A 14,044-nucleotide genomic window follows, 5' to 3' on the forward strand; every position below is an offset into this window, starting at 1 on the left:
GTTCATGTCTTCTGCCCATTTTTGATGTAATCATCTGTTTTGTGTGTTGAGTTTGAGGAGTTCTTTATAGATCTTGGATATCAGACCTTTGTCTATAGTGTCATTTGCGAATATCTTCTCCCATTCCATAGGTTGCGTCTTTGTTTTGTTGACTGTTTCCTTTGCTGTGCAGAAGCTTTTGATCTTGCTGAAGTCCCAAAAGTTCATTTTCGCTTTTGTTTCCTTTGCCTTTGGAGACATATCTTGAAAGGTATTCAAATTGGCAATGAAGAAGTCAAACTCTCTCTTCACAGATGACATGATACTTTATATGGAAAACCCAAAAAACTCCACCTCCAAACTACTAGAACTCATACAGCAATTCAGTAATGTGGCAGGATACAAAATTAATTTACAGAAATCAGTTGCTTTCTTATACGCTAACAATGAAAATATAGAAAGGGAAATGAGAGAATCGATTCCATTTACTATAGCACCAAGAACCATAAGATACCTGGGAATAAGCCTAACTAAAGAGGTAAAGGATCTATACTCGAGGAACTACAGAACACTCATGAAAGAAATTGAAGAAGACACAAAAAGATGGAAGACCATTCCATGCTCATGGATTGGAAGAACAAATAAACATTGTTAAAATGGCTATACTGCCTAGAGCAGTCTATACTTTCAATGCCACCCAGATCAAAATTCCATTGGCATTTTTCAAAGAGCTGGAACAAGCAATCCTAAAATTTGTATGGAACCAGAAGAGACCCCGAGTTGCTAAGGAAATGTTGAAAAAGAAAAACAAAACTGGAGGCATCACGTTGCCTGATTTCAAGCTTTACTACAAAGCTGTGATCATCAAGACAGCATGGTACTAGCACAAAAACAGACACATAGACCAGTAGAACAGAGTAGAGAGCGCAGAAATGGACCCTCAACTCTATGGTCAAATAATCTTCGACAAAGCAGGAAAAAATATACATTGGAAAAAACACAGTCTTTTCAATAAATGGTGCTGGGAAAATTGGACAGCTATGTGTAGAAGAATGAAACTCGACCATTCTCTTTCACCATACACAAAGATAAACTCAAAATGGATAAAAGACCTCAACATGAGGCAGGAATCTATCAAAATGCTAGAGGAGAACATAGGCAGTAAAAACTTCGACACTGACCACAGCAACTTCTTTCAAGATATGTCTCCATAATAGTCCTGTTAGTTAAAGAAGGAGTTCCATATTCTTTGCATTGTTCTTTCAGAATAATCCACTGTCTGCCCAGGCTAACATCTTCAACCTGAAACCATCACTTTATTCCTAACAATCTATTTCGTGTTCTCCAAATACCCATAGATAGAACTCTTGCATTTCAAAGGTGTGTTTTATGCTGAGGAGTTTTTTTGTTTTGTTTTTTGTTTTGTTTTGTTTTTTTCCTGCTGGAACCCCCTCCCTTTCATCCCTGATGTGTTTCTCCACATCCTTAAATCTTATCCCGCCTTTTACACATTTCTCTAATGCTTCCTCTTCCCTAATCCACTCCATGTAGGTGTTAGCTATTGATCTGCTCCACATGTGTGGTGCTTGCATTTTGCCAATTGCATTAGCGAGGATTAGGCTTGACTGCAAATCATAAAATCTCCCAAACAGAAGTAGCTTAAACAAGAATGCAGTTTAATTACTCTTTCCTTGAAAAGCCCAGAGGTCAGCAGCTCGGGTGCTGCAGCTGAGCTCCCCAAAGCCTCAGGCCCCCAGGCACTTTGGGGCTTTCTACTCCATGTCTCCAAGGTATGGCCCTTGCCTTCCTTGTCAGGGATGCAGCTCCTTTTGTCGCAGCCATCTTTTAAAGGGGAGTGGGGGGGGGGCAGGGGTGGGCAGTGAAAGAAAAGGCAGAGAGCGTGCAACAGCTTTCTTGTACATGAGGTTTCTAGAAGCCGCCATATGTCTTCCTACATCTATTGACTAGAATTTCCAGTATGGTGGCTGGGCAGCACAGTGTTTGTTCTGGGTGACCGTGTGTCCAGATAAAGACGAACGGAGGAGAGTTACAGAGGGACAGCTGGCATCCTTGGCACTGGACTCTACCCAAACAGGACGGGCAGCTGAAAGGATTGTCTGTGCTGTGTCGTGGCCTCTGCCAGGTTGTAAGCTCCTTGTGACAGCTACTGGCCTGCATAAGCTTGTCTCCCATGTGACACCAAGGGTGCCTCTTGTGGAGCAGGTGCTCAGTCTGTGTTGAGTGCAGGGACTCAGAATTCACCAGTATTTCTTAGAGAGTAAGAAACAAAATGTATCACATAACTTAATAAATCTTAATACTTATTTTTCACTAAAGTCACTATTAAGAAAACTGAACATTTGCAGGAAATTTAAAAAAATCAATTTCTATTAATTTAAAGGTAATTAAAATTACTTCTCCTTCTCTATGTTAATGCCTGTGGGTCTGATTTTAGGATCTCTGGCAAGTCCCTTAACTATTTTGGGTTTCATCCGGTTCCCACTGTGAACATAATGATGGTGATAAAAATAATAAAAGTCATTAACAGTGTTGTTATTTTTAAAAAAGATTCAGACAAGGGTATCTTCTCCAGTGTACTTGTTCTCCTTGTAACCACCATTCCATTTTTCTTATCTTTATTAAGCTTCTTATTTTCTTTTCCTGAGACTTTAGCTATCTATGAATAGTTTTTAAAATTGTTTTAGATTCCACCCAATTAATGAGTGAAAGAGGAGTCAGGTCCTAGGTCTGATGTGTTGGACAGTACGCATGCCTTCCTGGATCATCATTGTCATCTCAGTAAATGTCCATGCTGGCATTTATGTACTCCTATGTGACTATTGTCATTTGCTCTTTATTCTTTTTCACTTATATACAGTACTGGACGTGGGGTCAAATTTCACCCATTTTGACCAAATTACACTTAAACTAAAATGTACTACAAAGAAAGGAAAGGCTAAAGTTTCTTGGTCAGGAATGAGGCCACCGCCTTCAGGAGTCTTGGTGGACTCACTAGTGCTCAAGACAGCCATCCCAAGAGGCAGTTTGGTCAGGTTGGAGGTGCAGGGGTTGGGAAGGAAGATGAAAGATAGGGAAAATATTGGAACTTCGAGAAGCATGTATTTTATTCTGAAATATCTCTCAATATTAGACTCTCCTATTTCTTCAGTTAGTGATATTATAGTTAAGATAGGCATATCCTTATCATTTGAGTAAATTTCCACAACCTGACACTCTTTGCCCAAATCATCCCCATTGCTGGGAACATACAAAGTTTCCTGATGTAAAAACATGGTCTATCTTGTTTTCCCAGCTGCAGCCCTGGCATTGTGCTTATGTACCCTCTAACATCCAATTAATCTTTAATATTCAGCCTTTTAAGCAAGCAACAGGGAAATAACTGGGGAAAAAATTGTAACCTCAGGAAAATTTTTTGAAGAAGATACATTTTTCATTTAAAAAAGTATCATAAATTATCTCAAAGCAGAAAAAAAGAAAAAAGCTTAATAAAATTCTTCTAGGCATGCTTGATTTTCCCCTTGGTTTGAAATGTGTAAACGACTATTGTGGTGGAGAAAGTAAATAACTGAGGAAGTCAAACAGGCACTAGATCTTAGTCATTCTATAATCTGATGAAAAAAGAAGACATGAAAAGAAAAACTCCTACGGATTTTACATAAACAGCATAAAAATCAACATGCCCATTAACGGGAGTGGTAGCATTACTTAATGGCATTTTAAAATTTGTTTTAGATGGCTGAGGAATTGTGGGCCTTTGTCTTTTCAAAGCATTTCAATTATAGTAACTACAAAGTTGTAAATCATCACATTGAAAGTGCATTTTCCAATGAAGAGACACACTTTAACCTATGATTTAAGGCTAGTGTGGATCTAATATTATCATTTATTTAAACTTTGTTTTGCCCCTGTTTTTTCACTGCACAGGAAGAACTTATATCTGTTTTTTCCACAGGGAACGTGATGCAAACAGAATCAATTACATGTATGCTCAGTATGTCAAAAATACTATGGAACCACTTAATATCCCGGATGTCAGTAAGGACAAAAGATTTCCCTGGACAGTAAGTAAACCAATTTCAAACTTGGAGCTTGAACACTGTTTTCCCATCAGATCTGTACTTCTAGGGACTCTTCAGCTGAAGGCCTGGCCTGAGAACTGGCTATATTTCAGAGTGAGCAGTGCTTTCCCTGATCCGGTGAAGGAAAATAAAATAGCTCATAACATCTGTTGAGGGGTGGTCAGCTGTACTCAAGTATTTTTCCCCTGTACTTTTCAGCTCTGTAATATATAATAATGAATTATCTTAAACTAATTTATGAGACAATTTAATTATTACCTACTTAATGTCAATGGCATTCCTTACATAGTGTTGCTGGAGTTCTTGAGTTTATCCTCAGAAATTAAGTTCCATATGGCTCGAACTTATAGACCTGGTAATCTATTACGGTGAGTAGCTCTGTGGAGAAATGAGTATGTCTTCTTTGACAGCAAAGCTACAAAAGTCCGTTTCTCAGGCATTGAAAACTTTGAATTCTAGTCTTTTCTCTCATCTCTGGAAAAGCATTGCACTTTCAGGCAGCTGCCTTGATTTTGTTATTTGAGTATCTAGAAGACCTCTTTAGAACTTCAGCAGTATGGGCAATAGAAACAGTGGCAGTCCTAAAGAAAGACAAGTATGTAGCATGTAGCATCCGAGGTAGTGTAGTGCTTTATGGATTCTGCCTGTCTTAAGTTATTGAGACATCTGCTACACCGGCATAGTAAATACTTGTGTTAGTATTTTGCTGTATATTATCAAAGGCTGCTTAGAAAGTTTGGAATGAAAAAAAAAAGAAATATAGGATATTTATTAATCTTAATAATGTAAAGACTAATTGCTGCATATTGCATTTACGTGAACTTCATTATAATTTATACATTTTCTGTACTCTGATGTTATCTACAGCTAATAAAAGATAAATGAATAGGTTAGGGATTTCAGATGTCTGATCTAGTTTATATAGCACGTAGTGGGCAAAACAGTCTCTTCATAATTTGTACCTGTTTTGTTTTATTTCTGTTTTTGTTTAGAATGAAAACACAGGAAATATAAACCAGCAGTGCATTAGAAGTTTGCTTTGTACACCTATAAAAAATGGAAAGAAGAATAAAGTGATAGGTAAAGCCTTTTACTTCCCTCTAATCTGCACTTACTAAAGAAAAAAAAAAATGTGTTCCCAGACACTTTACTTCAAGTGTAATTTTGAGGAATAAAATGTGTTAAAAAAAATTGGAATAATAAAAGAATTTTCAAGTAATTTTATGTTGATAAATGTTAGCAGACATTCTTAAATATCTTAACTATAATGTATTTTAGTAATTATTATAATGCTTTTCAATTATTGTTGAGATTTTTGTTGAAGAATGTGTTGATAGTTTGTGGAGTGAGAGACATCAAGTTGAAAATGTGAATTGATTTAGAGAGTCTCATTTCTTGCTTCTGATTTTTTTTAATATGGGGTTCACATTTTAGATTGTATTCATTTGTTCAAAAACATTTATTGAGCACTCCAGTGTTCTAGTGATTTGGAATAAATTGGTGAGCAAAGTGGAAATCCCCACCCTCAAGGAGCTTACATTCTTATATTAAGGTAATAGAAAAATGCCTACTTAGGGATGTTGGAAGAATGCATCCTCTGAAAAATATATATATTTTTTGTTTCTTGGCATTGCAGGTTATATTAAGAGTAGTACAGAAATTTTGAGGTTTTATATGCCAGTCATGCATGACTGACATGTGAAAGTAGTCTGAACTGTTAACATTGTCCCGAGAACTTGGAAATAGAGGATACAGAAGGACCTTCTAAAGGCCAAACTTTTTTTAAAAAAGATTTTATTTATTTATTTGAGAGAGAGTGAGAGAGAACATGAGAGGGGAAAAGGTCAAAGGGAGAAGCAGACTTCCTGTGGAGCTGGGCACCCAATGCGGACTTGATCCCAGAACTCCAGGATCATGACCTGAGCCAAAGGCAGTCACTCAACCAACTGAGCCACCCAGGTGCTCTAAAAGCCAAACTTTTAACTAGAAACCCTAATGAAGTGAGACTTAGAAATATAAATTTACCTTAAAAAGTCTCAGTAGTTTCCAGGTTGCAAGACTTAACTGTAATTTTATTGAAGGAGGGCTATCAGTCAGAACGGCAGGGGTAGGGGATATTATTAATGAAAATAAAAAAAAAAAAAAAGACAAGTACCTATTGAGGTTCTGTCTGGGGGTCAGGGAATCTTTGCTCCTCGAGCAGAGACAGATGTAGTAAGTTGTATTGGCATGGGCAGAGTATTCTGACCGCGTGGTGAGGCCGTCACTCAGGGGACAGCTGGTGTAGCAGGCTGTAGTGCTCGATGATTTCCAGCCCCTTTGCTGGTGTACGTCCTTCCTGTGAGATTTCAGTGGCGTCTGCCACTGAGCATTCCAAATCTGACTTCCATTGTTCTGATTATTTTTTCCCAATGTAGCTTAACTCCTAGGAGGAGAATGTATTATTCATATACTCGGAAATACATCGATTGCTTTGACAATTGTTTGAGCTGGGCTTGAGGCCGTGGGATTGCAGGTGCACATGCTCCTGTTCCCCGGGACAGATCTGTTTTGTGCTCCACGTGAATATTCTGGTGTTAGAGAGCAGCCTCTTGAACTTAGTGACTGTGACTCTGCCCCAGAGAGATGGTTCAGTCGTCAGCCATGGTCTTCTAGTGCACTGCGTCGTCAAGTCTCAGAAACCAGACTGGCAACTCCTGGCTGGGCTGCTGGGCTATTTGGTCCCCTGCACTCTTCACAGCTCTGAGAGAGAAAGTAAAGGCTGACGAGTGTGCAGTGTGGGGGTTTTCTTATCAAGATTATCACCCATCAGTTTGCTAACATAAGCAATAAAGAAACTGTAGGAAACGTTGTATTATAAGATTTTATTTCCTATATGATTTTATTGCAAGGTGAAAACTACATTAGAAATATACCTTATAAATATATATTTTTAATGCTTTTTGATATAAGCATGAAGACTTATTACAAAGCTGCCTCTGACCTTTGAAAATGTGAAGTGAAATTCCAGAAGGGATGCATTATTCCCTTGTAAATTTTCATAAGGAGGACTGAGTGGCCCCTTACCACATCCAGTCACATCTTTGCTTTTCCTCAGCAGCATCTCTTTGGAATAATAATGGGGAATGGGGAGTCACTGGAGGAAGTTACATATCAGCCTTCCTCAGCATTTGACGTAAATGTGAGCTGGGTCAGTGAAGTGCACACAGCCCCAGGTGGGAGCAGACTCAGGGTGTCCATTTGGCTCTACTCTTCCCTTAACCATTTACAACATTATGAGCACATGACTCACCTCTGTGGAGTTGAACCAAATAACCTTTCAGCTCTGCTCAAAATTCATATGCTATGATCCTGTCATGTTTCCTTCAAGTGAGCAAAAAACATAAAAAAAAAAAAAAACCCTTTGAAGTAATCAGACTCGACCTGCATTTCGTGTTACCCTACTTGATAACAGAGTCAAAAGTAAGCAAATGTTATTTTCAGAGAGGAAAAACTCCCTATTAAGAAAGGAAAAAATGGGGGTTTGGGTGGGTGTTCAAGTTGATTCCAAGTACAGGAAGAAACAGCTCCAGTGCTCCCTGCTCTTTCAAAAGTGTGACAAAACAGAAAATTTGAGTTCTTGCCTGTATTTTGTGCCCACAGATGCAGCATGGAAAATGTCATGGCTGTAGATAATTTTTCTTGCATAGCCCAGGCCAGATTCCTCTATTATGTAATTCTAATAGAGAATCCCCATAGAGCTACATGCAGAAAGGCAGACAGGCCCATGTGTTTTTTGTAATCTTACTTCCCCCTCCTATTTTTCCATTACTGACATTTAGATGAAATTATAGACATTAGACCAGTATGGGGCCTGTTGTATTCCCCGAGGTATTGTTTCATATCAAATGTTTTCTTAGTGCTCTGGCTAATACAGAGTGTTTCCAGAGTTTTGCTTCCAGTGCTATTAAGGAAATATTTTCCTCATTCAGCATTCATTTATTTTAACCAATTATTTCCCCTATTTATTGGGCTAAATATGCCTTTTTCCCCAAATCATATTTACCAGAAATTCTTACTCCAATTTTCCATGCCAATTTCAGGACAGTTTTTGAAGAAATTAGTCCCATTCCCATCCCCCCCCCCCAAAAAAAATGCTGAGAACGTCTCCACTTTAAATAACTTACATATTCATCTCTTTGTTAATGAAAAAGTAAAACAAAAATTATAGTCCTTTGTCACAATGAAGTATGAGAAATATGTACAGTGTACTCTTGAACAATGTGGAGCTAGGAGCACTGACACCCCATCATGCAGTCTAAAATCCATGTATGGCTTTTTCTTTTTTTTTTTTTAAGATTTTATTTATTTATTTGACAGAGAGAGAGAGATCACTAGCAGGCAGAGAGGCAGGCAGAGAGAGAGAGGGGGAAGCAGGCTCCCCGCCGAGCAGAGAGCCCGATGCGGGGCTTGATCCCAGGACCCTGAGACCATGACCTGAGCTGAAGGCAGAGGCTCAACCCACTGAGCCACCCAGGCACCCAAATATCCATGTATGACTTTTAAATCCCCCAAACTACTAAATCCCCAACTACTAGTAGCCTACTGTTGACTGGAAATCTTCCCAGTAACAGAAACAATTGATTAACACTTATTTTCTATGTTAAATATATTATATATTGTTTTCTTACAAGAAAGTAAGCTAGAGAAAAGAAAATGTTACTAAGAAAATCATAAGGAAGAGAAAATACATTTATTGTAGTATACTGTGTTTATAAAAAAAAAAAACCTGCATTTACAGTACCATATTGTATTTATTCCAAAAATCCACATATAAGTGAGCCCTCACAGTCCTAATCCATGTTGTTCACGGTCAGCTGTATTTCCTACTGAATGTATGTTCTAAGCTGATTACTATCCTAATTCTCTGCTCTTCTATGTGTTGCAATTTGAGTCTGAGCCACAGATAAATATTCTAAATTATATGTTTAAATTTGACACTACTTCACATTATTTTTCATAATAAATGTTGCCATTTGGCAATATCACTAACTGCTCATTTGTTTATAAAAATATTTGTTAGGATATTCCTAATGCAAGTATAATTAAACTGTGCAGTGTCATCCATTATAAGCACATTGCTTATAATGCTTAAAGTATCCGCTTTTTTTCCCCAGAGAATTGTAAATTATGCTTAGTTATAGTAAGCTCCAGGCAATACGACTGTAGGGGCAATAATAATTGGAAGAAAATTAGAAAAAAAGAAATAAAACTAAGGAAATAAGATTAAAATATAAAAGTTAAAATATATAATATAAAAATAAATATAAACCATAAGAGACTCTCAAACTCTAGGAAACAAACTTAGGGTTGCTGGAGGGGAGGGAGGTAGGGGGATGGGACAGCTGGGTGATGGACATTAAGGAGGCCATGTGATGTCACAAGCACTGCATATTATATAAGACTGATGAATCACTGACCTCTACCTCTGAAATCAGTAATATACTGTATGTTAATTAATTGAATTTAAATTAAAAATAATTTTAAAGGGATGCCTGGGTGTCTCAGTGGGTTAAGCCTCTGCCTCTGGCTCAGGTCATGATCTCAGGGTCCTGGGGTTGAGTCCCACATCGGGCTCTCTGCTCGGTGGGGAGCCTGCTTCCCCTCTCTCTCTGCCCATCTCTCTGCCTACTTGTGATCTCTCTCTCTGTCAAATTAATAAATAAATATCTTAAAAAAATAATAATAATTTTAAAAAGAATTATACTTTCAAGAATTGATTGACAAAATAGTAAGAAGAACTTCACAGTGTTGGAGAACAGAAACTTACCTTTACTGGACTAGAAACAATGAGGGAATTTCTGGAAGATATGAGATCTATACCATTCATAAGAGCACATTTTACATAAGATGGGCAAATTCGGATAGCAATGACAGTATCAGAGAAAGTCGAATTTAAGGTAAAAACATCCTGTAAAGGGATGCTTTGCATTGATTAAAGTTAAAATCCACCAAGAAAGTATAATTGTCATAAATGCTTCTAATAAACTAACATCATTGATATATAAAAGCCAAAGCTATTAAAAACAAGGAGAAAGGGACAAACTGGTAGTCATTGTGGTGGGAGCCTTTGGTATGCATCCCATAGAAGGTTAAAGTACAAGGGAACATTAGAATAAATTAATATAAAAACTGAAGTGGATTTAATTAGCAACTATAGATTTACATTTATAGTTCATAATTTACAAATACAAACTTCTGTCAGATATCCATCAGAAACTTACAAGTATTGATGATACACACATGCAACACAAACCAGCCATTTCTGAATTAAGAAATAATAAAATTTGAATTAACCATTAAGTAATTGGAAAAATAACACCTCTCTTTCTCACCTTCTGTGCTGCTCCCCAATAAATGAATAAATTGAAAGCAGAGAAAAACAATTGAAATGATAAATTTATGAAGTGGGAAGGGATAGTGAAAAAAAAGAGATAATAGGGAACCCAATAATAATAAACCAGTAACACAGATAATGAGGATAATAAGAGAACTACACAAGTGAGAATGAGAAAGGAAATGTAATTATAGATACAGAAAAAATTTTAAAAGATGTTAGGTAAAACAATATACCAAAAAGGTAATACATTTTGATGAAATGTGGAAATTCTATAAAAATTGGTAATAACCAATACTGACTCAAATTTTAAATTTTTCATAGAAGTAAAATAAATAAAATAATTTTTTTCATAGAAGTAATTGAGAAAGTTTCTAAAGTCATGAAAAACAAAACTAAACCAAAAAACTACTGCCCGAAGGAAATTCTAACCAAAGCAGTCAGAGGGGAGGAGAGGAAACAATGTGAGATACAGAAAAAGGAAAGGCGAAATAAAAAAAACTTACAAAAAAATAAGATTGTGAGGTGGAAAACCCAGTGGAATCAGCTGAAAATACTTCTCTACAGAGAGTTCTAAAAGTTCCTGGTTATCAAGGTATTAAAGAGAAATAACTTTAATTTCTGCCAAGACAAGTTTGTTTGAAAATAATAGAGAAAAAAAATTTATAATAGTAGCAAAAAATAAATGTAGCCAGAAATATGTAGCATCTTTATGAGGAAAATTATAGTATTCTCCAAGTAACTTAAAAATCTTTAGTAAGTGAAGTGACATAACATTTCTCAATGATAAGAATCTATTCTGTAAGACATCAACTTTCCCCAGATTAGATTTATATCAATTTTAATACGTATCCTCATAAGAGTTTTTTTCAGAGGGAAGGGGAATTCCTGTGACCAACATTTATAAAACTCATCTGGCAGAATAACATATGAAAAGAATCAGAGTTGATGAATAGAGATTTGCTCTGTCAGAAATTAAAATAATGCTGTAAAAGTAACATAATTTAAAAGTATCATATGTCAGAGCGCCTGGATGGCTCGGTCCATTGAGCGTCTGACTTTGGCTCAGGTCATGATCCCAGTGTCCTGGCATTGAGCTCTGCAGCGGGCTCCCTGCTCAGCGGGAAGTCTGCTTCTCCCTCTCCTTTTGCTGCTACCCCCTGCTTCTGCTCTTTTGCTCTCTCTCTCTCTGTCAAACAAATAAAATCTTAAAAACAAAAACAACAATAAAAAAGGAAAGTATCATGTGTGCCAGAAAACATGGACAGGTAGATGGAATACAATAGAAAGTGTAAACGCAGACCCAAGTCTGGTACATATGTATACATTAGTATTATTGTATATAATAGATCATTGTTTCTAAGGTGCCATTGGCTGATTTCCTGTACTTCCAAGAAAGAAAAAAATGATTTCAATTAAACTATGACAGGCAGTTGATTAGGATGCAGACTGATTTCAAAAACATTAAAATGTGAAAAAAGTACGTAGTAGTTGAAAAACATATGACCCTAGTACTTAAGGTAGCAATTCAAATCATTGGAGAAGAGATAACTGTTCAAGTATTTTAAGAATCTAGTAGCAATTTGGGGAAAAAATTAAGTTGAATTAAAAAATTAAATGTAATACAATGAATCTGTAAAAGTACCAGGGGAAAATATAGATTCATATATAATCTTAAAATGAGGAGGCTTCTCTTAAAAGCAAGACGCTGTACAGCAGAAAACCTCAGATTAAGATAATTGACAAATGACGAGTGCAAAAAAAAAAAAACCTCTCAAGATTGGTGATGAGGGCAGGTCTTACATAGCAAGACAGGATGCTGGCTTTGCAGTCCAGCCCATACAGTAGAGAGTACATGAGACTACAAGCAGGATCTCAGTGACCACCCCCTGCTCTGTCAAAAAGCCAGGAGGAAAACTGGTTGGTAGCAACATCGATCCCTGGAATTATGGAAAAGGAAACATAATTGTGTGATTTTAGAAACCCATCTAGTCCCTTCCACGTGATTGCTGGAGATGCCTTTGGTACCAGCTGAGCTCTCAGAGCTGCCATGATGACCGCGTGAAGCGACGTCAGTACCAGTACCTCATGTGCTCTAATAATAGGCAGTGGCACAGATTTTGCTAACTGCACTAGCTCTTGGTTTTCGCCTCATGTTTTTGAGGATTTTCTTTTATGATTGTGTATATTAATTGACTTTTGCTGAGTGGTTTCGTTTTATTTTGGGTTCTGCATTAAGTACTTTGTTTTTGTAGAGAAGTGATTCTGATTTTATAGGGATGCTGGTTGATGTGGCATCTCAAGTGATTAGTTTTAAATTGCATTATTGTACTCTTTATCTACTCTTCCAGTTGTTAATGAAGTTCTAAAAACCCTATCTGTAAATGTGTCCGGGCTTTATATTTTATCCCATAAAGGGACCCTGTTTGTTTATTATAAACCTTTTTCTTCTTATTTTTTAACTTGGCTATTTTTGTTGCATAGAATTCAATTTTCTGAAGAGTATAAAGAAGTCAGCTGGATGCTATATAAATATCACTGTCCATTCTGCTTTCTAAGAATTAAATTATACACCTAAGTAGATAATTCGTCTTCACCCTTTTTCTTGCACTGAGCTTAGCTCTGTCTACACATCTGTGTCTAGTCTGGTAGATTGCAACGCAAACACACCTTAGCTGTTCCACTCTGAGCTGTGGTTGTGACAGCCAACTCCTGATATTGGTGCATTTGCCATTCACTTTGATACCTTTGAATTCCAGAGGTATAAACTAATACTTGTTAATGCACATTTAGTGACTTTTCCTAAGGCCTTGATTGGAACAGGCGTGCAAGAGGGTTACAGCCCCAGGGGCTTCAGCCCCTTCCTGTTCTTTCCTTTCTGGATGTACAGTGATTCTTAGGAAGTGTTAAAAAGAAAAATCCTGTTTATGAAAAGGGGCCATCAAGTAGGAGACAACTTTAGTCAGAATTGAAAGGCAATTCCATTTTGATGGGAGGATAAGGCATGAAACACGGGCTTTCAAGAAAATGTGATTTGGAAGATAGCCAGATCCTCGATAATCAGTTCCACATGTATAATTTGGGAATTTGCAAAGGCTGGAGGACAGGACCCCCGTGTTGTACCATGTACATGGGACGTGTGCTTCTAAGATCATGCCAATTGTCACTGAGTTTGCAGTGTCCAAATTCATTATGTTTCGTTTAAAGTATTTTTTGATAATGGAGTGTAAGAGAAGTAATCCTTATGGTACTAAGGCAGATAGATAAGGATGTCTTTCCTGTCGAATGTAGAAGAACTCCCACAACAAACAAGAAAGAGTAAAAATGAGAGTATGGTTAATGTGTAGGGTTAAAAATAAATTGCACATTGATGGTGATAAAGAGACTTAAAGTGCAAGCATGTATCACTGTGGCCCCTATGAAATCCTTTTGTGCACTGGGAAAAATAAGAGATAACAGAGTATAGTCTTCATGAGAAAGTAGTTTGGGTCAGAGCCACAGTCCTGCATTCTTTCATTAAGTCAGTAAACATTTTTCAAGTTCCTGCTATATAGGCCAGGCATTTTGCTAGCTGAGGAAGTGGAACTGA

At 37.1% G+C, this 14,044-nt stretch overlaps 1 protein-coding gene across 4 annotated transcripts in view; it reads left to right on the top strand.

Moving 5' to 3' along the window:
* The window catches only part of PDE5A (phosphodiesterase 5A), a 146,627-nt gene that overhangs the window by 74,600 nt on the left and 57,983 nt on the right, over positions 1-14,044 (top strand). For all 4 annotated transcript variants that reach the window (XM_032858621.1, XM_032858646.1, XM_032858629.1 and 1 more), the window contains exons 8-9: positions 3,953-4,061; positions 5,072-5,159. In XM_032858621.1, coding sequence (XP_032714512.1) covers positions 3,953-4,061; positions 5,072-5,159 — 197 coding nt within the window. The remainder of the gene's footprint in view (positions 1-3,952; positions 4,062-5,071; positions 5,160-14,044) is intronic.

The sequence above is a fragment of the Lontra canadensis genome, unplaced genomic scaffold, assembly GCF_010015895.1.
Source record: "Lontra canadensis isolate GAN:19392208 unplaced genomic scaffold, GSC_riverotter_1.0 scaffold1, whole genome shotgun sequence".
Taxonomy (NCBI): Eukaryota; Metazoa; Chordata; class Mammalia; order Carnivora; family Mustelidae; genus Lontra; species Lontra canadensis.